The sequence below is a fragment of the Brachycentrus maculatus genome, unplaced genomic scaffold (genome assembly GCF_059751285.1).
Source record: "Brachycentrus maculatus isolate JH-2025_06_01 unplaced genomic scaffold, ASM5975128v1 h1tg000547l, whole genome shotgun sequence".
NCBI lineage: Eukaryota > Metazoa > Arthropoda > Insecta > Trichoptera > Brachycentridae > Brachycentrus > Brachycentrus maculatus.
The window spans coordinates 30826-56670 of record NW_028281291.1 but is presented as its reverse complement, the minus strand read 5'-3'; the positions used below and the strand labels follow the sequence as shown (position 1 = coordinate 56670).

Here is a 25845-nt window from a genome sequence, read left to right as displayed (position 1 = left end):
TTTTTATTATTTCCTTTTAAATAATGTTAATAAAATTGTACTTGGGTCTCTTTTTATGTGAATTCCCTAATTCGAATATACAGTTTATACAATTATTCAAAACGAACAAAATTTAATATTTTTTCTCTTCGTTTCTACTCCCCGTTTTTGACAGTCTTCAAAATGAAATATGACCACGGAAGGGTGGTTTTATTATTTTCAGATAATATATTAAAATATCACAAGCCAACGGAGAGGAAAGTCGAAATATGTAACAAATAAACTCGTTTTAATCACATCTTTTTGAGCATGTTCAAATACTTGTTCACAAATCTGGGTTTTTACAAATAGGAATTATTTTTACATTGTTGACATTTTAGCACTGATGAAGAAGAATAATGTATGGATATTAACAGAGCTTACGACCGTAATTGGTTTGGTTAAGTGATCATTTTAAGTGCAACATTCACCATTCTACCTACGTTTGTCACACTTAGAAGTTATGTTTACATTTTTGATATCTCAACATAGATGAAGAAAATATGTAAGTCTGGGTATTTACAGGATTTACGATCTGTCATAAACTGGTCAAGTGATCACTTTACACACGTGCAACATTCATTAATTCTTTATAAAATTAAACAAATTTGTTTCAACCACTTTTTAAAAATAAGTAAACTTTAACCTACCGGTTTCGACAAGAACCTTGTCGTCATCAGGGTTTATTAAATTCTAAAATATTAAGAAACTCATAATTCATTACATTCCCTTAGCAAAAACTTCCACACACTCCGTAAAAAATTCCAAATTTTATTTTTACTATGCATATTATGCTGTAAAGTGGAGAACACACACAAAAACCTACTGTGCGGAATTTCGAGGAACAGAAATTAGAAAAATATTAAAAATAGGACTGTTAATCAAATTTAATTGATTATTTATAACATTTAAATTTATTGTATGGCTTTTTTAATTTCCAAAATCTCTAAAGTATGCAATGGGTTATGCAACTTTACACACATTTGTATGCAAATAAAAATATGTTTGATGAAGATGTCTTCATTGGTAAAAATGAAATAAGACAATGAATTATTCATGCCATGGATTGATATTTTTTACGTCTAACATTAATGTCGTGAATTTTTAAAGGTCTGATTACGTTTTTCTAATATATTGAAACGTTGCGTAGTACTGTCACGCATTGTTTATATTTAATGTCGATCGTTAGGATTAAAATGTCAAGTTTTGTGTTTGAGTACTTTATATTTTTATGATGTATTTTTATCCTATTTTTATGGATCCAGATATAATCATTCTGTAATTTCATTTTTTTAATCACAGAAAAAAATGGATGTTTCGACCTTCACAGGGTCTAACAGAGTTTTAAATGATAATATTATTACAACATTTTGAGTGTGTCCAAATACTTTTTTCACAAATCTGGACTATCTCCAATTATAGGAGTTTTATTTCATATTATTTTTTGACATCTCATCAAAGATGAATAAGAATATGGAAGTCTGGGCATTTACGGGGCTGACGACCGTGATAGGCTGGTTTCAGTGATCACATTACGCACGTGTAACATTCACCAATTTCACCCATTATTGACAACCACACTACTCAAATTCTTGGAAGTTCTATATATATGAACCAATTTAGAAACATTTTTCTTGAAAAACTAGAACTTCACTAGAGACATCTATTGGTGAGATGTAATTTATGTTTTTTTTTAAATGTCAAAGTACCATCTACCCTCTGATTGTAAACGGCCATATATGATATCAAACGTTTAGATCAATAACACTAGTCTGATTTTGGTTGGTTGGAATATATTGCTTTTAGCAATAAGCCCGCTAATGTACCTATTTATTTTTTGTAGAGGAAGTTGAAATATGTTAATAAAATTTTAGGCAAAAACACTCGCTTCTATACTACAGTTTTAATTCTGTGTGGTATCAATAATTTTATATACCGTACCGCAGACAACACTTTTCCAGACATCGCCAAGGAATGCTTAAGACATGCGACGTAATAATCCAGAAAATCCCTCTAAACATTTGATCAGCCTTGAAAATTTTACAAACTGAAATTATAGACTACACAATTTGCAATCGTAACAGTATATAATATAAAATAGGAAGTCGAAAATCTTCCTCGACTCCAGAGCGAAAGCTTGCAAGAGACGTTCGAGACAATTTGAACATTGGAAAATTGCTATGGAAGTTTGTTATCTGACCTAACTTTTAATTAGTTTACTCGATATCTTGGCCTCTCGAGTATGATTCATCGATCTAGTAATGTTGGGATGAAGTTTGTAATTAATGCAATCTATCGGTTTACCATTAGAATCATTAAAAACTTTTTAATTTAATTAACACTTCAACGTTTTTTGATGACGGAGGCTTATCCCAAGAAACAACAATGAAACTTGAGTTAGTATAACTATATATTATAGGTGTCTCAGGTTGAGATGAAGCATCTTTTGATTTTGTATACATGCATAGTTAATTTTGTGGTATGGTGTTGTAACACTCTCTTTATCATTCATCGTTTTTTTAAGTGGTATTACACAAAGTTTTTCAGCGCCACAACACAAAATGAACGATGTTTATGAATTTGTTATTTTTCAACGAAAGAAGAAGAAAGTCTAAGCATTCCAGTACTTATGATCTGACATTAGGCTGGTTTGAGTGATCACTTCAAAAAGCTTCATTTGCTAGATCTACACTAAATATTTTGTACTAATCATAGAGATTACTACAAAATATTTAGTTAAATATAAAGTTTCTGTGGTTAACTTTAATTGGCTTGTTTAATGTATATCTTCTGATTGTTTCGTTTTACATTTGTTGCTGTTGTTAACCCAAATAAAAAATAATAAAAAATAAAAAATAAATAAAATTAAAAATAAATGATAATGATAAATTAAAAAATAATAATTATAAAAAAGTACTCGATTTTTATAAATTTATTTTTTATTTATTCTATCAGACACTAGATTATTCACCCAACGGATGAAACATCAATATATGTTATAGGTGTCTTAACTTGAGATGAAGCATCTATCGTTTCCATACTATGAAGATGGAAGTTTTAGTATCCTTGGGCCTACTACCTGGCGTTTGGCTGGCTCAAGTGTTCACCTTATACAGTTGCAAAACGTTCACCATTGTGCCCATTATTGACCATCAATATTGCATTATTTTTTTAAAGATGTATATATGAACTCTTGTTGGATTCTCTTCGTATGCTAGTTATAGCTTTGATAAATTTGGAATTTGGGTTGACATTGTTGAGACTCACAGTTGAGAATTTTATTAGTTTGTAAAATACTTCCTGAATTGTTTTACAAACGAAGAGAAGCTTGAAAGCATGACTTTTAATTTTTAATAAAATCATATTTTTATCAGTTATTTTATTCATAATATTTTGAGTATATCCAAATCTTTGTTCACAAACTTCAAACGATATTTTTTGAACTAACTAATTTACCATCACGCCGCTTCCCCGCAGGGATAGGCAGAGAGAATAGAACGCCATACCACTCTGTCTTTGCAAACATTCTTCGTGTCTTCCACGTTCATGCGGCTTGTCATACATACCCGCTGATTGTTTCGATTCCTAACCTGACCGCTTTCAAGTATTTGGCATACCTGATCGTGCCAAGTTTTCCTCGGTCTTCCTCGTCAAAAATGACTAACCACAAAATAAATGCTTTAAATATTAATAATATAAGTTTTCTCAAGTTTCCAAGTTTCAAGTTTTCATCTCAACACACCTTTCTTAATTTTATTTTTGATTTTATTTCACATGGAAATGTACTCTCGGTCTTCTTCTGCTCCTTTTTCCAATTACATTTGCCTCATAAATTTGTTTTACTATTCTTTCCTCACTCATTCGATCTACATGCGCAAATCATCTCTACACACCTTTCTTGATTTTATCGACAATGCTTGTCTCAGCTTTGCATTCCTTCCTTATTTCACCACTATTTTGTTTGAGGACATTTTATTTTAAATGAGCGATGATTTTATCAAATCACCAGACCGTTCATAACTTGTTTTGTTGCTAGGAGCTATCAACCAATTATCTAGTTGATTTCTGAGTTGATTACAAACTAAATTGAGTAAAAATCGAGATTGATTGATGAAAACTAGACGCTGAAAAATTTGAAGTAATTGAATAAATTTAGATCTGGTTCTGACTACACTCCATTATTTAATTGAGTTACGTGTAATCGAAGCCTTAAAAAGGCTCGCTTGGTATTTATTTAATGCGTAAAAATATATATTTGAACATTTTTTAATTTTTCAAAAGTAATTCCATTTAAACTTATTTATTGGTTTGGCGTTTAATTTGTGGAACTCTATATTAATTTATGTTTTAATTTTTATATCAAACACAGATTTTATGAGCCTACTGAGTTGTATTTTCACAAAAGTTAATACTGTGACAATCTGTTGCCTAGTTATGGCATTTTCAAACGAATTGCCACACCTGACGAAACTACAACTAACATACGAAAGGAATTCAGCAGCAGTGCTTTTATACTTTTATGGATTAAATATGGGTTTACAACATTTTGCGTGTGTCCAAATACTTGTTCACAAATCTGGATTATCTCCAATTATATGACTTATTTTTTAGATTATTTTTGACATCTCCTCAAAGATGAAGAAGAATATGGAAGACTGGGCATTTACGGGACTGACGATCGTCATAGGCATCATAAATCATAAATAAAAAAACTTGATTTTTCAGGAGAACGTTTTAAAAGTTTAAAAATATAACACAATGCATTGAAAATAAATATCAAGCCACTTTTTGAACTTTTTACTGTGCAACAGATCTTTTCAGGTAAAACCTGAAGGTTTTATCTCCATTTGAAAAATATTAAGTTTATTTAAAAAAAAAAACCTTTTCTTCAAAATGAAAAAAACAACCTTTTCTGCCCTGTGGCGGGTAAATATTAAGTTAAAAATATGACTCTTTTGCTGGGATATAACGCATTTTCTGGGCATTCCGAAAACATGCGCAACTGAAAATTGACGATTTTTGATTTATGACGTTCTTGAAAGGAGTAAGCGATATGTGTAACATTCACCAATGCTACCCATTATTGACAACTACACTACTCAAATTCTTCGATATCTATATACATATATGAACCAATTTCACAACACTGTTCTTAAATTACTAGAAATTTACTAGAGACATCTATTGGTATTTCTTCTTTTTCTAAAAAGCTTCTTTTCATTTTACCAATATTTTATTGAATAATGTCACCTGAAATAAATCAAATATCTTGCTTTGGATGTACTAATAAGGGTATTTCCTACCATATATAAGCAAATATAAAATGAAAAAATGTCATTCCTACCATATGCTTCCAGAAAAGAATGAAGGTTAAAAAACTTATTTCAGTTTATTCCGTTTTCAGACACACTTTCAGTTCTTTCAGGCCTATTTAAATGCAGACCTTGCCCGAATAGGGGTGGGATCTATCAAAACTAAGGGTATATTTATGACACCGAAAGGAATTATTATTAGGGGATGGCCGTAAAAGGGTTGCCGGAGTCAAAAGTAGATACGTGATTCTAATTTTGCATTCAAATATTTTTTTTAAAAACAACGCATTTGAAAAATTGTATTTTAAAATTTCATTTACCTGAAAAAGAGGTTATTTGAAGGGTTGCTGTATATGTACCTCTTAAAATTTTTACATTTTTAAGACCGAAAATTCGCAATATTCGAGTTACGAAAGCTTTTATGAGTACAGGTATGAAACCTTGAGTGCACTAATTTCATAGTTAGAAAAGCGGTTGTTATAATAAATCCATATATGTACAAATTTCCAAGAATGTAGAAAAGTGGGCAGAATATTAAACTGTACACAATGCGTAAAGGAATCACTAAAGCCAGCCAATGACATGGTATCCATATTCATATTTTTAGACTTATATGAAAATTTGATTTTAAAAGCATATACCATAATAATTATTTATTTGTGAAATTATCCAGTTATTGATATGAAAAATGATTTGATACACATTTTTTGCAAAAATCGGTTTGTTAATAAATCATAATAATACAAAATACTAATAAATATAATATATAGAACTTCAACACTCTTCTTATCATTCATCGTTTACTTTGCATAAAACCACTTTAAATGTGAACAATGAATGATAAGAGTTAGGAGAGTGTTACATTACCATACTACAAAGTTAAAAATGATTTTGAAATACAAAATTAGAAAATATAAATGCAAGTTAAAAAATAAATATTACACAAAATCTAAAATTAAGGTCTCTCTATTCAACTAAAAAGCAAATCTTTGATTTGCTAATATATCACCCTAAAATAGTACATACTTACTTGAAAATAATTAAAATTAAATCCTGTTATCTATTGAAAATAATGATAAAAATATTTAACGCCTATATTACATTTAAACCACTAAACAGCTCGGCTGTCCAAATTTAAAACACAGTAAGGGACATTTTTTAGTAGTACGTTTTTTTTGCAGTCAAGTGATAAGTATCCATAAATGCAAAAAAAAAACGTAATACAAAAAAATGTCCCTTACTGTATTTTAAATTTGGACAACCGAGCTTCCCCCTAATGAAACATATACATGTTTCATGAAAAAAAACGTTTTTATTCATGATATTTAAAAAAAAAAAATCCAATTACATTTTATTAAATTAAATTAAATCCAAAACTATACTCCAATTAAATCCAAAACTATACTCAACCTATACTCCTTCGTCGGAATTGAAGCCATGTTAAAATTAATTGACACCCAAAAACAATTGATAAAAAATTCTATTTATTATAAACAACAAATCAAAATATTTCATAGTCCATACAATTGTATGTATTTTATAAAATACAGTATAACGTCCAAAGTGTATTGTTAAACGTCTGATTTGATTTGTAGAGGCTTAATTTGGTTTGCAAAACGTCGAATTTGAAGTGAAAAACCTGTAAAAGTTTGTATAATCAAGTATTCCTTGGATCATTCCATCGACACGGGGGTGTAGAGGATAAAATACCTCGGCAATTAATATTTCACAAATCGTCCAGTCACGGAGGGGTTATTTGATGTTCCCTCGGTGTGACGCCGAGAGGGTAAGCTATGAATAATGAGTCCTTGTAGAACGGGAGTGCTAGGAGAATCCTAATTCCTGCTCTCGAGTCGGAATGTTTGACCCCGACAGGATTCGAGGCTTTGGAAGGTCCGATCGGGACGCAAATGAAGGTTGTACATTCGTGAACTGAGATGATTTGTCGAACTGTATTAGTGCGGTAGAGCTTGAATAAATTAATTCTGGCAGTCCATTTTAGAAAAAAATATTGTTACCCACTCGAGTTTTTCAGTTATACCCCTTTTCACATTATCATTGTTAATGTAATTTTTTCCTTCTTAGAAATGAACAAAAAACTGGCAGTCCGAAGGAGCAAGGTCCAAAAAGTGTGATATATATATATATATATATATATATATATATATATATATATATATATATATATATATGTATATATATATATATATAAATATATATATTCATATATATTTATATATATATATATATATATATATATATATAAATATATATATATATATATATATATATATATATATATATATATATATATATATATATATATATATATATATATATATATATATATATATATGAATATATAAAAATATATATAAATATATATATATATATATATATATATATATATATATATATATATATATATATATATATATATATATATATATATATATATATATATATATATGTATATATATATATATATGTATATATATATATATATATATATATATATATATATATATATATATATATATATATATATATATATATATATATATATATATATATATATATATATTTATATATTTATATATTTATAGTTGAAAAAGAATTTATTACTATTTTGCATATTATAAACATTGATTACTTTGTGGTACGGTAATACAACACTCTCCTTATCATTCATCGTTCACTTTGTGTAACACCGCTTTAAAAAACCTAGTTTGCGACTACCGATTCGGAATAATTGTCCACTTAATATAAGTAGAAAACCAAAACAATTTCACTTTAGTCCACATTCGACTCGATGATGGAATGATTATTCATTATGTTGTATTACACACAGATTTGTTTTATGGCATCCTAAATCCCCAAAGCACTACTTTATCGTATACAAACTATTAGATGTAATTTGAAAATACTAACTTCATATTCCGAAAACGTAATAAATAATGGTCAGAAAATCTTATCCAAATAATGTAGTTTTTTCCTTTCTTCAAACATATTAACCAGTAAACAGGATGTCCCATAATCCAACGTTTTCCTTTAAGGGGAGTTAGGCCAGCTTATGACTCACCAAAAAATTAAATTATGACCTCGGTAAAATAGCCTTAGTTTTTGAGATATTTCCACGTTTAGTAAAGTGAATAGTGTTTATGGTAAATTACATTAATATTTAAGTTATTTTCGTATTTTATTGTGAAACATCAGAAACCTAAAATAAGAAAAAAAAATGAAGTAATGACACTCATATAACTGATTTTCGGAAAATTTATAAAAGTGGAAATATCTGGAAAACTAAGGCACTTTTACTGAGATCATATTTTCATTTTTAAAAGGAATACGTTGGATTATGGGACAATCTGTTACAAAGTGCCGAATCAATTAAGTAATATATATATATATATATATATATATATATATATATATATATATATATATATATATATATATATGTGTTGTATATATATATATATATATATATATATATATATATATATATATATATATATGTGTGTATATATATATATATATATATATATATATATATATATATATATATATATATATATGTGTGTATATATATATATATATATATATATATACATATATATATATATATATATATATATATATATATATATATATATATATATATATATATATATATATATATATATATATATATATATATATATATATATATATATATATATATATATATATATATATATATATATATATATATATATATATATATATAACTAACTGGGTACTAACCAAATCATAATACAACGGTTTAATGTTTAAATGCTCTTTCATCTTTATATCAAAGGCTTATTATATTGTATGTATTTCAACACAATGCTGAGTTGATGTTGGATTATTTATTTGGAATTTTCTCTGATGTTGTTTGCCTCTAGTGAAATGGGAAAGTAAATAATATTTGCTTTGTACATTGTTCACAACAAGAGAAAGTATTTTCACATATTTCAACTTTACCAAACGCTGGATTTGAACCCTAAGAAATACATATCTAACTAACTTGAACATCACGCCGCTTACTCGCAGGGGTAGGCAGAGAGAAAAGAACGCCATGCCACCCTGTCTTTGCATACATTCTTCGCCTCTTCCACATTCATGCATCGCTTCATACAAACCTGCCGATTATATCGACTCCTGGCCCGGCCACTTTCAAGTATTTGACAAATACTGTTTGTGCCAAGTTTTTCACGGTCTTCTTCTGCATTTTTTTCTAACTACATATTTCACTTAAATTTGTTTAACCGTTTCTTACCCATCTCAAAACACCTTCATTTTATCGATAATGCTGCAAGTTTAGCTTTCGCTGATGATATATATATATATATATATATATATATATATATATATATATATATATATATATATATATATATATATATATATATATATATATATATATATATATATATATATATATACATATATGTATATATATATATATATATATATATATATATATATATATATATATATATATATATATATATATATATATATATATATATATATATATATATATATATATATATATATATATATATATATATATATATATATATATATATATATATATATATATATATATACACACACACATTCAAAACAACGTTTGAAAATGTCATAACTAGGCAAAAAATTGTCACAATATTAATTTTTATCTGTTTTTTAACAATAAAATACAATTAGTGGACTCAAAAATCTGTGTTTGATTTAATTAAAATGGAATTCTATAAATTAATACCCTCAGCATTTGTTTACCGTTTTTTTACTATATGTGTGAAATATGGTTGGCCTATAAGTTTCAAATGAAGGAAATCGAAGACAGACGAACGGAAGTAATCCAGATTTTCGTTTATTACGAATCACCCACATGACGAAACAGAGCTCGGGGGGTTTCTGGAATCCAATCTAGTACTAGTGTTATTCTGTGTGGAGCTAGCCAGAAATTCATCAACCCCGAGCGGGTCCCGGGTCCTGCGGGACCTCCCAATAACAAATAACCAGCCTTCTAGGAAGTTATAGGAAGTCTAGGAAATAGCCATGAAATTTGGGTTTATTTCTTGTCAATGCTTGCAATATTTCTATGAAAAATATTTCATTGAAGATGAAAATATCTGTAAGTTTTCGAAATAAGTCGTATATATAAATGAAACTCATTAAAGTGTTTAATTAAAAAAATAATCAACATATCATTCCACAAAGTTAATGCCGAATCAATAAATAATAAAAAGTTACTGTTTATTTATTTATTTTAACATCTAAACATAGACGTGTGACAGGCTTTGACAGGCGCTGTGGCGTAGTAGGGTAGACGCTCGACTGCGAAACTGGCGTCGCGGGTTCGATTCCCGCCAAGTGCATAATGAATTCAAGAAAGATTTATTTTCAATTGGTCTGGGGTATTTCACATTTACTTTCCCTATCCTTACTATCCTACCTGCCAACATGCCTCTGATAGAGGCTAAAAAAAATATGTACTGTGTTTGTGAGTAGTGTGGTTGTCAATCATAGTAACAAAAACTTTATATAAAAAAGAAATAAGATAATAAAAAATATATTATAAAAGGCGTACATAGTGTTTTTTTAAAATATAATATATATCGTGACAAATTATGTTATCTTTTCATTTTGACAACATAGATGAAGAAGAAGAATATGGAAGTCTGGTTTTATACAGTAATTATAACCTATTATGGTCTATCATTTAAAGTATCCCAAAATGTATTTTATCACGGGAATTGTGCAGGCATGTTTTTGAAAAAAAAAACTGATATATTATATACAAAATAGAACCCATTCGGGGATCCAAAATAAATGATCTGAAAAAGTACTTTATGGAAAGATATATATGTAGTGATTAGTCATATTTTCTTATTTTGTTTTTACCTTATGTTTTTTATATTTTCTCATTTGATACATTTTCTCATTTGTTTATTTTAAATATGCTTCTTACCTTATGTTTTTCTCATTTACTTCTTTTAAATATGCTTCTTATGCCTATTTATTATACCTGTTTATTGTTTTTATATTTTGCCATTTTGCCAAGTTTAGGTTATTTAAAAAATCTTTTTGTTACTTTATTATTTTTGTTCCAGTCTCGAACCTTAATCCCATGAGAAATAGAAAATACTCATCGGGAATATTATATGTATATATGACTGATGTATGTAATATGTTTAGAAAAATAAATAAATAAATATTAGTCTTACATTTTACCATCTCCACATAGATGAAGAAATATACGAATGTCTGGGTATTTACAGGACTTATGACCTATTATGGGTTGGTTAAGCGGTCATTTTATACACATGGAACATTCATCTTTTACATTTTGATATATCAAAGACACTTGTAAAAACTTTGGTCTGTAAAAAATAAATATATACTTATATATACATATTGTATATGGAAAATCATATATTGTATTTCAAACGTCCTTTAACTTCAAAGCGGAGTTGAGTGATTAAAAGAGACTTGGATATTAATATATGTGATTGAGTACTCCCTTAAAATATCTTCATCAATATAATAGGACCGACGTACATACATTACAGGTATACCAAATTCCTTACTAGTAAGTTGAAATTTTACAGTCGTATCAATTAACGAATGTATAAATTGTAATTAATTGTATTAGGAAAACAACACACGTCTCGTCTTTAACAAGAATATAATGTGTTTAAGGTAAATTTTAACCCATTTGAAAATCATGTTCTAAGGAATTAAGTGTATTATTTTACGAAACCAAAAATCATATATCGTGCTTTTGCTAGCTGTCATATAAGAGGTTGATACGTGACTGAATGTTATGAATTATAAAACCTTTTTAAAGCTATATTTACCATCGATCATGGTGTCTGTATATAAAATATGTAAAATTATAATTTTGTTAGTGGTGTAATGTGACGTTTCTTAAAAAAAATATAATTCTTTAAAAAAATGTATTTAAGTGTCGTATTTATCTTTAGCCATAATTTTAATGTATGGTACCTTAAATGAAGAAGCCTGTATGGTTCATAAGGCTATTACAATATGTAACAAATAATAGTTTACAATGAAAAAATAATAAATTAACATAACATATGGTTTGATGTAAAAAAAAATTAGGAAGTATTTGTTTCCAACATATTCAAAATAAAATGATTGATTGTTATTGTATTTGCGATTTTAAAAAAAATGAAAAAATATCACATTTTGGGTGTGTCAAAATCCTTGTTCACAAATCTGGGTTTCTCCACTTAAGATTTGAGATATCAAGATTTATAAACAAGGATTTAGACACATGCAATATGTTATGAGTAAAATAATTGATTAAATAAAAGCTTTATTAAAAAAAATTTACGTTTTCAGGCCTCTTTAGAGTGTATTAAAGTTATTCGGTAAGGACCTTGCACACATTGAAAATAAGGGTCTCTGCTTAATGAAAAGCTTACTTACATTTACCAAAAATACTTCTGGACACTTACACATGAAAATAATTTTCTGTTTTTACTAAAATTCGCTGCTCGAAGGGGTTGAAAATAATAATTGAGGCTTACGTATCTGAAACTTTGACATTCATATCGTTCAGACGATTATATTGTTTTATCCGCTTCAAAGGACTTACATATGCTATAAGTATGTATTGAAATTTATAACAGGATTTTCATCTTAGTTTTAGGGATGATTTCATTTTACTAATGAGTGCGAAACAAACGTTAAAACATTTTGAAGTTAAGGTGAATTTAATGATAAAAGAGTAATTCAATAAAATGAAAATATTTTCAAAAATATTTTAGGTTTCTAAATACTGGTGAAGAAGAATGTGGGAGTTTGGGTATTTACAGGGTGTACAACCCGTCAAAGGCTAGTTAAAATGATCACTTTATACACGTGTAACATTCACCAATCGGTAATAATCGGCGGGTATGTATGAGGAGATGCATGAACGTGGAAGAGACGAAGAATGTTTGCAAGGACAGAGTTATGTGGCGCTCTATTCTCTCTGCCTACCCCTGCGGGGAAGCGGCGTGATGGTTAGTTGGTTTAGTAAGTTTGACATTCACCATTCTTTCAACATACGAGTTTATAAGGTCGTCGAATTATAATTTATATCTCAAGTGCATGTTTGACCTCGGCTCTTAATGCATGTTTGTGCTGCAACCCCTAGTGCATGTTGGTCTTCGGGTCGACCAAAATCACATTTTGTGTAGTTTTAAGTGTGTAAATAGTGCTATGGTAGTGAAAGTATTGTTTGCATGCTGTGGTAGTGATTGTCCTGACGAAGTGACGGGTACATAAAAAAAATCTCATCATAAAAATCTCGGTGAGTGGTTATATACTAATATTACTAACATTTTTATAAAAAAAAAAAAAAAGTTCCAACCACAGTTGACAACCAAACTACTGATTTTTTAGGATTTCCATTTTAATTTTGAAACATATATTCGGGAAAGACCGAGGAAAATTTGGCATGGTCAAGTTTTTAAATACTTGAACGTGCTCAGGTCAGGAGTCTGAATAATCGGCAGGTATGTATGAGGAGATGCATGAATGTGGAAGTGGAGAAGATTTTTTGTAAAGACAGATTGGTGTGGCGTTCTATTCTCTGTGCCCACCGCTGCAGGGAAGCTGCGTGATGGTAAGAAAAATATCTGTCAAGTGATTCGATTTTAGAATTTTCATCTCCCATATACATTCTATTATATTTCGAACATACGAAGTCTTCCACAATACCCTCAAAATGATATTTTTATGTACTCAATTTATTATTAGATTAAAACCAATATTTTTAGCTTTTCCACTTTTTTATTTGACCAGCGACCGGGTTTCGTCGTTACCGACATCATCAGACTGGTCTGATGATGTCGGTAACGACGAAACCCGGTCGCTGGTCAAATAAAAAAGTGGAAAAGCTAAAAATATTGGTTTTAATCTAATAATAAATTAAAAATGCAATTCCATCACGAAGTGTCAGTGGATAATATAAATCTATTTTATATACTTGTTTATATTCCCTAATGTCTTAAGAATTTTTTCGATAGCTCAACAGTAAGGTTAATTTATTTTTTACCAAACTACGACGTTTTCTTTCAATTTGATATTTTTCAAGATAATATTTCAGATCTTAAATTCCTTGTTAAAGGAGCCTTAAGATTGGAAAACAATCCGGTTGTGATTCTATCCAAAGTTTTTTTTTCATCAGAAACTTTTGCTGATACGAAGTTTTTGAGCTTTAGACCTTATTAATACTTATGGAGGATTTATAGAATCCTAGGATTACTCCTGAAATCAGAGTACACATCCTTTAACTCGGTGGTGTACATGGTGTTTTCAATCAAGGTAGTAGTAAGAAGAAAAAAAATTGTGTTGATAGCTAATCTCTGATTAATATCCCTCAACTGAATAAATTTTGTCCGCCTCCGTGGTGTAATGGTCAGCGTGTTTAACTACATTTATAAGAGTTTCTGCTTAGTAAAAAGCTTCTTTACATCTCACCAATAGATGTCTCTAGTGAAGTTCTAGTGATTCAAGAACAAGGTTTCTAAATTGGTTCATATATACAGAACTTCCAAGAATTTGGGTAGTGTGGTTGTCAATAATAGGTAGAATTGGTGAATGTTACACATGTGTAAAGTGATCACTTAAACCAGCCTATGACGGTCGTCAGCCCCGTAAATACCCAGACTTCCATATTATTCTTCATCTTTGATGAGATGTCAAAAAATAATATTTTACACTGTAATATTTATTTAACATTACCCTGGACTGGTTCCTGAAGCGCAAGAGTGATCACCTTGCCTTCATGTAAGTAATAATCAAGATAATACGGCGTCAATTCGGTGCAGTGCCCTATGCACCATTGGGTGCGGATAAGGGTTATAAGTAAGTAAAATAAATTTATAAAAAAGGTTTTATGTGGTAAATATGTAGAGGCTTACCTTATTTTTATTATATAATTTATTTCATTATCTCTCCTTGTGATATTTATACCTCTCACAGTCATTAAAATTAATATATTTTGAAAATTTCTAGTCAAACATTAAGGAAATGTAATTCCTAATTATTAAGGAAATAAATGATAGTTTTACTACTTTACACTAAAACAATCTTTATATGGATAATTACGCAAAAATTAATTAAATCAATAAATAAATTTGATAAATAACTAATTTACTCGAATATACAAAAAAAACTATTTTTGATTAGGTAAAGGCGGTGGGTATATTTGAAATATATTGTGTCATTCAGCCATATCATTCAAAAGATCTTAAATACTATTTCAAAAGATATCAAAATGAAAATAACAGCATCGAGTTTGATAAAAACGAATTATTACGATTTTTTTGCAGATAATTTGTGTCACATTTTATAAAATTATATAAAATAAAAAAAAAAAACACTTTTTTTACCACTTTTTTAAAGATTAAAAAAAAAAAATTATTTTAAATTCTTTTGTATTACATAACATAAATTGAAATACAAAAAAAAATCATGAATAAAATATAAAAATGAATACATAAAAAGATCCCACAAAGGTATGGCCTGTGTGTGGGTATACAATATAATTTACTCATAGTAAAGGGTAAAAGGGTATAGGTTTTATAAGTAGAACTAGAATAATAGTCTTAATATAATAAAAAAATTAAGTAATTTTCTTTTGGTACTTTTTTCCATAGATGAATGAAACGAGTAACGAAAAAATATAAACCTGACGGATTTGATGGATTGTTTTAGCGTGAAATCGGTATTTGAAAAACAGTCTTGAAATTGTATGAATAAGTATCAGTAAAAAAACAAGAAACATAAAACTATAATTACCCTCAGGAGGTTCCGTTTTATTGTTCATTTCCTCACACTCTATTCTTTTGTTCTCCAAGTACTGGATCAGGGGGTCGTCAATTTGCGCCATTGTTACTTAAATCTGTAAAAAAATAAAAATTATTACCATGAAACTAATTGAATTATTGATTAAGCGATATTTCTTCCAATTATTACCTCAAGGGAGCTGTAACTTGTAACTATTGTACATATTTGTGTATGAGTGTTTCAATTCGAGATGAAACAGGTATCGTTTAAATACAATAGAAAATGGAAGTTCTATTAATTAAATGTTTTTTTTTAAAATGTTATCACGGATTTTGTTGACGTAATTATTTTTATATCATCAAAACTAATCGACGTTGAAACGATTTGCAATGTGAATTCTCGTTTTTCATCAACGAACTTTTAATCGATGATTTATTTATTTATTTTGTTAATAAAACAGTTACACAATTGCGTTTTCACGAAATTGTGCAACTTGTGCGGTATTATGATTCGAAACCGTTAATTTTCAAACAGTTATGTTATTTGAAAGCGTTATTTTTTTAGTGACGCGATTCTTAAATGCTATTTTTAACTGTTATCTTTGTGAACGATTGCAGTTCTATCCGTTTTCTTTAATTTTGTTGAATAACCCTTTAGTTCATCGTTATTATTTATAAAATAAGCGTTTACGACGTTGTGCCGTCAATGGATCAATGTCACTATTCAAAGACGCCCTGTTTGTTCATACGCATTCCAAAGACCAAATCAAAACAAAATTTGGGCACATTGCAAAAAAAAACGGTATTCATAATTTTTAGCGTGGACAATAACCGTTGCCATATCGACTTTCGTCGTCGCTAAAAATACAGTTTTGTTTGATTAAAAAATGTAATGTAATTCCCGTAGAGCTTGTTCTATAATTTATTATTATACGTACATAATAAATAACATTTGTGGAATTTCGAGTAATTTTCATGTTGTAAGATTTATAGCCTAAGTTTAAACAAAGAATGCCATTTTTCATAGTAATTTTTCAGCTCCATGCGATATTCGCAGACTTCCGTGTGTGAGTACATTATGATAATATATTACGTTATTCTCCATCTAAATTATGATATTTTTATAATATATAGCCTAATATTACGATATAATTACACAATAGGCTACGTCACGCTTCATGGATTATATAAAAACTACTTTTAGTTAAGATTAAATCGGTCGCAAGGTTTTATTATGATAAAATCCAAAAATATATATTTGGTTGAGGTAAATTTGTATGTGTCCGCCTCCGTAGTGTAATGGTCAGTACGCTCGGCTACCGTTCTGGATGTCCCAGGTTCAATTCCCAGGGGGGGGTCAAATAAATATAAGTGATTTTTTTCACTGTAATATTTATACAATATTACCCTGGACTGGTACCTGAAGCGAAGGGCTGATCACCTTTCCTTCATGTGTAAACAATCAAGATAACACTGCGTTTATATGAAGCAGTGCCCTATGCACCATTGGGGTGCAGATAGGGGTTTTATTATTATTATTAAATTTGTATCTAATAAAAATGTTACTTATTTTAGAAATTAAACAGTATTAAAAAAAATATATATTATTTATAAGAAATTGAATTTAAGTAATAATTTTTTTTGAAATATTTTCCATCATTCCTTTTCCTAGAAAAAAGTAACCAAATCTGGACAGTATAATTAATACTTCACAGTTTTGTGTTTAGTACATATCCATAGCTGAAGATGAAAAGGTGCTTATCGAAACTAGTTAGAGAAAGATAAGACCAAAAATAAAAGTGGTCAAAAACAAAGTTTGAGTTTTATATAATAAAACCTTTACGTGTTTATTTATATTTTATTACAAAACAAATTGAAAAAGGGTGAATAAAATACATTTCGAAAAAACTCTTTAGTATTATAATTGGGAACAAAATATAAAGTTTGATGATTTGAAAATATTCAAAATCTAATCGATAAAAAAAGATATTTCAACTTTTTTTTTCTATTTTCGTTAAAGGGAATATATAATTATTTTGTCAAAATGTTAAGAAAGCCCAAAGTAGTAAGTATGTAACATATATGACATGTGATTTATAATTGACAAAATACTTTTCTTATCTCGTTATTTCCATAAAACTTTATCATCTTCTTTAATACTTTTCTAAACTAATTCAAATGGGATGAAAGGCATCAAGCTCCTAAATATTTTTGTGATTAATAACTGAAAATTTTTTTTAGACGTATTGTATATTTAACGTCCGCCTCCGTAGTGTAATGGTCAGCACGCTTGGCTACCGTTCTGGAGGTCCCGGGTTCAATTCCCAAGGGGGGTAAAATAAATATAAGTGATTTTTTCACTGTAATATTTATTCGATATTACCATAGACTGGTACCTGAAGCGGAGGGCTGATCAGCTTTCCTTCATGTGTAAACGATCAAGATAACACTGCGTTTATATGACACAGTGCCCTATGCACCATTGGGGTGCGGATAAGGGTTAAAAAAATGTATTTTAATTTTTGGCTGACTTCAAGAAAATTTATATCATAATTTAACAACGGCAAAAAAGTATGATTACCCAAACATTCAGTATATTTTTCATCTATGCTGTAATTATTTGTATTTTTATGTTTTTTCCGTTCATACTTATGAACAAGCATAATTAAAAAAAAAGAGAAATATTTGTGTTTTTATTATTTATACAAATATTTCAATTTCATACTATTTCTGTGAGCCTAAGCCGCTCATTATTGGAAATAAGTACCAAATTGCGGTAGAGTGGGTTCAAACCGAGAAACTCTGACTTAAGAGTCCGCGACACCAACCACGGGACCATAACCCCATACTCCCCGATCATCTCCCCTTTAATTTCAAATGGGCGTTAAAGTTCTAACTTTAACCTGTATAAATCGCTAATCTGCTTGAAAGATATTGCTTCTTAGCAATAAGCCCGCCAAATCGCATATATTATGTATGAAAAGTTTAATAAAAAAGAAAAATACATTTTCTATTCACGTTGAAAAGACGTCACGCGAATAAATTAACATTTATAAATGGAAATTGCTTCATTTGAATCTATGCATCTCGTATAATCACGTTTTCGTAATCGTTGACTGAGGAATATGCGTTGCTAGGCAAAAATTATTACTACTCGAGAATACAAGGAAAGCCGTGCGACGCAAAAACAAGTTGTTTTAAGGGATCATTTACTTGTTTGCTTCGTACCAGGAGTCGGCAACCTCTTGGGCCAAAAGAGCCAAACGTGAATAGAAAAACGGTTTGGATATTTTTGGGGAGCCAATTTAAAATTCATTAATTTATTTATTTATGGTTCACGGACAATGAAAAACACATAACAAGATATGAAATACAGTACAAAACAAATTGTTTGGATGTTTTTCATTAAGAGAACACAACAAACTTACAGAAACAAATAAAAGTGCAGGTTAAAAAATACATACCATATTCAAAGAATAGAAATTAAGTAGTAAAAAAGAGAAATAACGATTATAAATAATAATAAAAAAAAATTAGAGGTGAAAATTAAAAGTGAAATTAAGCTTAGCTGCATAAAGTACAAAATTTTAAACTCCATAATAATTTATTTTATTTATTGTTTCGGCATTCACTTTGTTGTAGAAAAGATGAAATTGTAAAAGAAAAACACATGTTTTTAACCCTTTGAGTTTACTTTATTATGACGACTTGTTTTGGAAGCTTTGCTTCCATCTTCAGGTCTGAATCTTAAAAAAATTTACAGTTAAAATAATTTAATTTCGTTAATTGAATTAATTACTTTAATTAATTAATTAAATAATGCTTAGACTTCCATATTCTTCTTTATCTTTGATGAGATGTCAAAAATAATATGAAAACAACTTCGTAATTGGAGATAATCCAGATTTTGTGAACAAGTATTTGGACACACTCAAAATGTTGTACTTACTTTGCTCATTAATTACTTTGTGGTAAAATCTATCCATTTTTAATATATGTTTTACCTAGAAAATACCACTATTTCAAAATATTTCTAAATAGTGGTATTTACTAGGTAAAACATTAATTTAAATAATTTAATTTAAATCATTAAATGTTTAAAGTAAATTTTAATCAGAGATACTTTTTTGTGGAGATTTATACATCTATATAAATGAATAGTTTTATAAGTATCTCTGCGACACAATAAATATTTAAAGGTACGTTTTAACATTCAACGATTTATGTATTTTACTATGCATTTTAATGTATTAAGTAAAAAAGACAGATTAAAACTAAAAAACATAATTAAAAGTTCTTATTTCTTTTGTGCACAGAATAATAAAATTAAAAATAAATTTCTGTGAATTAAAGTCATTTTAATTTTTTTTTCTTTTTCTTCTTAGTATGACAGGCCACGTGGCTTGGATTTAATAGGAATTAGCCTCCTGCGTTGTCGATTCCCAGTTGCCGATTCATCTTTTTGGTGATCTGCCCGGGATTCGTATACCATGGGGTTAGCGGAAATTAAAATTTGTCAAAGAAAAAGCCACACATATTGCTCAAAGTCCACATGTGGCTCGCTATCCACACGTTACTGGCCTCTGCCTTATAAGAATACACATTATAAGGTACAGCTCGGAGAGTTGGAACAGTGTGGGGTAAGTCGGTGCGATTTCAAGTAATCTGACACAATGTGGGGTGATAGTTTGAAAGGTACGCACTACGTTGCTAAATAGGTTTAATTTACACTAGATTTACAGCACTTCGCGGTTTCCAATTAAAGTGGTAACTCCGAAGCCGGCAGATTAAGTAAATAATATGGAGAGCATCATTTAATTCAAACATATTATTTAATTAACGGAATCATCCCCTATTTGTATCTATGCCTGAAAATCATGAACAGTAGGTTTTGTCCCAACAAGATGTTTGTTGAAATCATATGTACAAAATCCTTACTTTTTTAAGTTATAATTTATCCATAATCTCATGGTATTTTAGGAGACAACGGAACTTATCGAAAACTTTTATAGACTTTATAAAATAAAACACCTTTGTTTTTAACCACTTTTTTATTGGAACATTTTTTCTCGACCGGTTTCGACGAGAACCTTTTCATCATCAGGGTTAAACGTATACATGTTTAACCTTAATGATGACAAGGCTCTTTTCAAAACCGGTTGGATAAAATGTAACTGTAAGAAAGTGGTTAAAAACAATGTTGTTTTATTTTATAAAGTTTATAAAATGTGCCACAAAGTATCCGCGAAAAACATTCAAGAAAAAATAGCTTTTACTTTCATTTATTGATTCGGCAGGTTATTTCTTTATATTTTCAGGAATAATTAGGTACATAAATTGTAGTATTAGTTGAATAAATACACAGTAATTACATTTTTGAAATTAAAGAACATCTATGTGTCTTAATAATAATAATGTTTCTGAATTTGTCGAACACCTTGTATCTGAAGACCATAATTTTATTAAATCAACGGGTTTAGAAATTTTGCGTTTAAATAAAACTGGTCTGCATTTAGACAATTTAAAAAAAAATAGAAATAAGAAACGCAATTAATAATGACTCACCCATAATAAATAACCAATGAAATTTGACTACAACTTTAAACGATTAAAAAAATATTCCCTTTATCTTTTTGCTCTATTTCAAATAATAATAAAAAAGTAATTTATTTTAAGATAAAAAGTGGATTGTTATTTTTTTTACTTAAGTCTATATTTGACCTTATGATGGAATGATTATTCTGAAACTGGTTGTCATAGTGCTTTTTTTCAGTTGTATTACACAAAGTGAACGATGAATGATAAGGAGAACGTTTAAAATGTTGAAAATCATTTTACTTCTGGAGTTCCTATCAATATTTAAAATATTATTAAAATAAAATTCTTCGAGTATTATTGTATAATTTTGATCCTATTCATACAAACTTTGTATAAGTAACATAATTTATTTTATAAAACCTCCTTCAAAATACATTTCAGAAATATGTAATGCGATTTATGCCAAAAATTCCCCACTTTGAAAGCGAAACATTAAAAGAGGTAAGAGTCTTCAGTGCTTAAACGTTCAGAAGAAATTTAATTTAATTAAGTTTCATGCGTAAAATATCTTTATAAATGAAATTTATTCAAAAATGTATTTTCATCATCGATTCAGCAGTCATTTCGGGGAAATACAATTTATTTGAGAATTTCACATTTGCTTGGTATATATCACAAATTATTAAATTACTACAGGGTGGCGCAAAATTGATCACTCTATTGGAAGATGTTTTAATTTTTTTAAATGGCGTATTACATCAATCATATTTGACATTTGTAAATAAGACAACTGCAGAATATAAACAAATTGATAAAACGGGCACAAATGTGTATTAACACTGGCGGCAGCCCAGTGGCGGTATTTCCCTAGAAGCCCAAAAGCCCGGCTTGCCTAACAACTCCAAATAAAAATGACTCAATCTGGACCAAATGATTAAAAATACATAATTAATGTATAACTGTTTTTAAATTATCGCGCGCTCATATGATTATTACACACTATGCATGCCATTATATGGTGATGGTACTTATTGATGATGGTTGATATCTGAGGAAGATATTTTATTATAGTGAACATTTTCGTTATTTCAAGGTGATGGCTATCCCTTACAAAAGTTATATGTATGCATATTTTTACAATGATTACAATACATTGTTTATATTTATAATACTTTCTGGGTGCTTACTATACTGGGAATGATATGAGGTGAAGAAATTATAGTACATCATATATGATGTAATATATTAATATATTTACAACATTTTGAGTGTGTCCAAATACTTGTTCACAAAATCTGGATTATCTCCAATTACAGGAGTTATTTTCATATTATTTTTTGACATCTCATCAAAGATGAAGAAGAATATGGAAGTCTGGGCATTTACGGGGCTTACGACCGTCATAGGCTGGTTTAAGTGATCACCTTACACACGTGTAACATTCACCAATTCTACCCATTATTGACAAACACACTACTCAAATTCTTGGAAGTTCTATATATATGAACCAATTTAGAAACCTTGTTCATGAATCACTAGAACTTCACTAGAGACATCTATTGGTGAGATGTAAAGAAGCTTTTTACTAAGCAGAAACTCTTATATTAGTATGTGAGATCCGAATCCTGGATTATAATCACACACATGAGAAACGCCAGAAAACACCATTTTCATTTTTATTAATAAGCTTATAATTTGACCAGATAATTTATTTACAACATTTTGAGTGTGTCCAAATACTTGTTCACAAAATCTGGATTATCTCCAATTACAGGAGTTATTTTCATATTATTTTTTGACATCTCATCAAAGATGAAGAAGAATATGGAAGTCTGGGCATTTACGGGGCTTACGACCGTCATAGGCTGGTTTAAGTGATCACCTTACACACGTGTAACATTCACCAATTCTACCCATTATTGACAAACACACTACTCAAATTCTTGGAAGTTCTATATATATGAACCAATTTAGAAACCTTGTTCATGAATCACTAGAACTTCACTACATTGTTTGTCAATAATGGGTAGAATTGGTGAATGTTACACGTGTGTAAGGTGATCACTTAAACCAGCCTATGACGGTCGTAAGCCCCGTAAATGCCCAGACTTCCATATTCTTCTTCATCTTTGATGAGATGTCAAAAAATAATATGAAAATAACTCCTGTAATTGGAGATAATCCAGATTTTGTGAACAAGTATTTGGACACACTCAAAATGTTGTAAATAAATTATCTGGTCAAATTATAAGCTTATTAATAAAAATGAAAATGGTGTTTTCTGGCGTTTCTCATGTGTGTGATTATAATCCAGGATTCGGATCTCACATACTAATATAAGAGTTTCTGCTTAATAAAAAGCTTCTTTACATCTCACCAATAGATGTCTCTAGTGAAGTTCTAGTGATTCATGAACAAGGTTTCTAAATTGGTTCATATATATAGAACTTCCAAGAATTTGAGTAGTGTGTTTGTCAATAATGGGTAGAATTGGTGAATGTTACACGTGTGTAAGGTGATCACTTAAACCAGCCTATGACGGTCGTAAGCCCCGTAAATGCCCAGACTTCCATATTCTTCTTCATCTTTGATGAGATGTCAAAAAATAATATGAAAATAACTCCTGTAATTGGAGATAATCCAGATTTTGTGAACAAGTATTTGGACACACTCAAAATGTTGTAAATAAATTATCTGGTCAAATTATAAGCTTATTAATAAAAATGAAAATGGTGTTTTCTGGCGTTTCTCATGTGTGTGATTATAATCCAGGATTCGGATCTCACATACTAATATAAGAGTTTCTGCTTAATAAAAAGCTTCTTTACATCTCACCAATAGATGTCTCTAGTGAAGTTCTAGTGATTCATGAACAAGGTTTCTAAATTGGTTCATATATATAGAACTTCCAAGAATTTGAGTAGTGTGTTTGTCAATAATGGGTAGAATTGGTGAATGTTACACGTGTGTAAGGTGATCACTTAAACCAGCCTATGACGGTCGTAAGCCCCGTAAATGCCCAGACTTCCATATTCTTCTTCATCTTTGATGAGATGTCAAAAAATAATATTAATATATTAACGAATGTGAAAAAAATGGATTTGTCTTGTCGAATATCATCTTTTCCACTTAATTGTTAAAGTCCAAATAAAGATTTCCACTACTCAAAATATTTTATTTTTATTTTATAACATGGATTTTTAAAACGAAATTGGATGATTGATTTTACGTCACACTAAATTTGTTTATACATTAAAAAGTTCAAATTTGAAGTCGATAAAGTGATATATATAATTGTGAGAAGTTTTTTCATTACCTTCTTCTTTAAACCATTATCTGCATCCCGATGGTGCATAGGGCACTGCATCACATGTATAAACGCAGTGTTATCTTGATCGTTAACACACGAAGGAGAGGTGATCAGCCAACCGCTTCAGGTACCAGTCCAGGATGTTAGATTGTAACATTTGTTCAATATTGAACAAATGTTAGAGTGAAAAAATCACTTATATTTATTTGACCCCCCCCTGGGAATCGATGCCGGGACCTCCAGTTCGGTAGCCGCGCGTGCTGACCATTATACCACGGAGGCAGACAAAAACCTAGGCAGTACCTAGGGTAGAAAAACTGACCCATCGGTGTTTGGTCGTTTACAGTTGGCAGCGAATAGCCGACTACTCGGCATTTGGTAGTTAATATAATAAAAAATATAATAATCAAACAATAATTACAGAGACTATGAATTTATTTGTCAATTGCGTGCATTTTTTCGCAATTGGTACACATATCGCTCACTCCTTTCAAGAACGTCATAAATCAAAAATCGTCAATTTTCAGTTGTGCATGTTTTCGGAATGCCCAGAAAATATACTATATCCCAGCAAAGGAGGCATATTTTAAACTTAATATTTACCTGCTACAGGGCAGAAAGTGTTGTTTTTGCATTTTGAAGAAAAGGTATTGTTTAATTATTTTTTTAAATAAACTAAATATTTTTCAAATGGAGAAAAAACCTTCAGGTTTTACCTAAAAAGATCAGTTACACAGTAAAAAGTTCAATAAGTGCCATGATATTTATTTTTAATGCATTGTATTATATTTTTAAACTTTAAAAACGTTCTCCTGAAAAATCAAGTTTT

The 25845-nt window shown here is 29.2% G+C and overlaps 1 protein-coding gene across 1 annotated transcript in view; it reads right to left on the bottom strand.

Moving 5' to 3' along the window:
* Positions 1 to 16272, bottom strand: part of Dh31-R (Diuretic hormone 31 Receptor) — a gene marked incomplete at its 3' end in the record, with an annotated part of 103664 nt that extends 87392 nt beyond the window's left edge. The window contains exon 1 of the mRNA XM_088273090.1: positions 16182 to 16272. Within this exon, the coding sequence (XP_088129216.1) occupies positions 16182 to 16272 (91 nt within the window). The remainder of the gene's footprint in view (positions 1 to 16181) is intronic.
* Positions 16273 to 25845: the final 9573 nt, after the last annotated feature.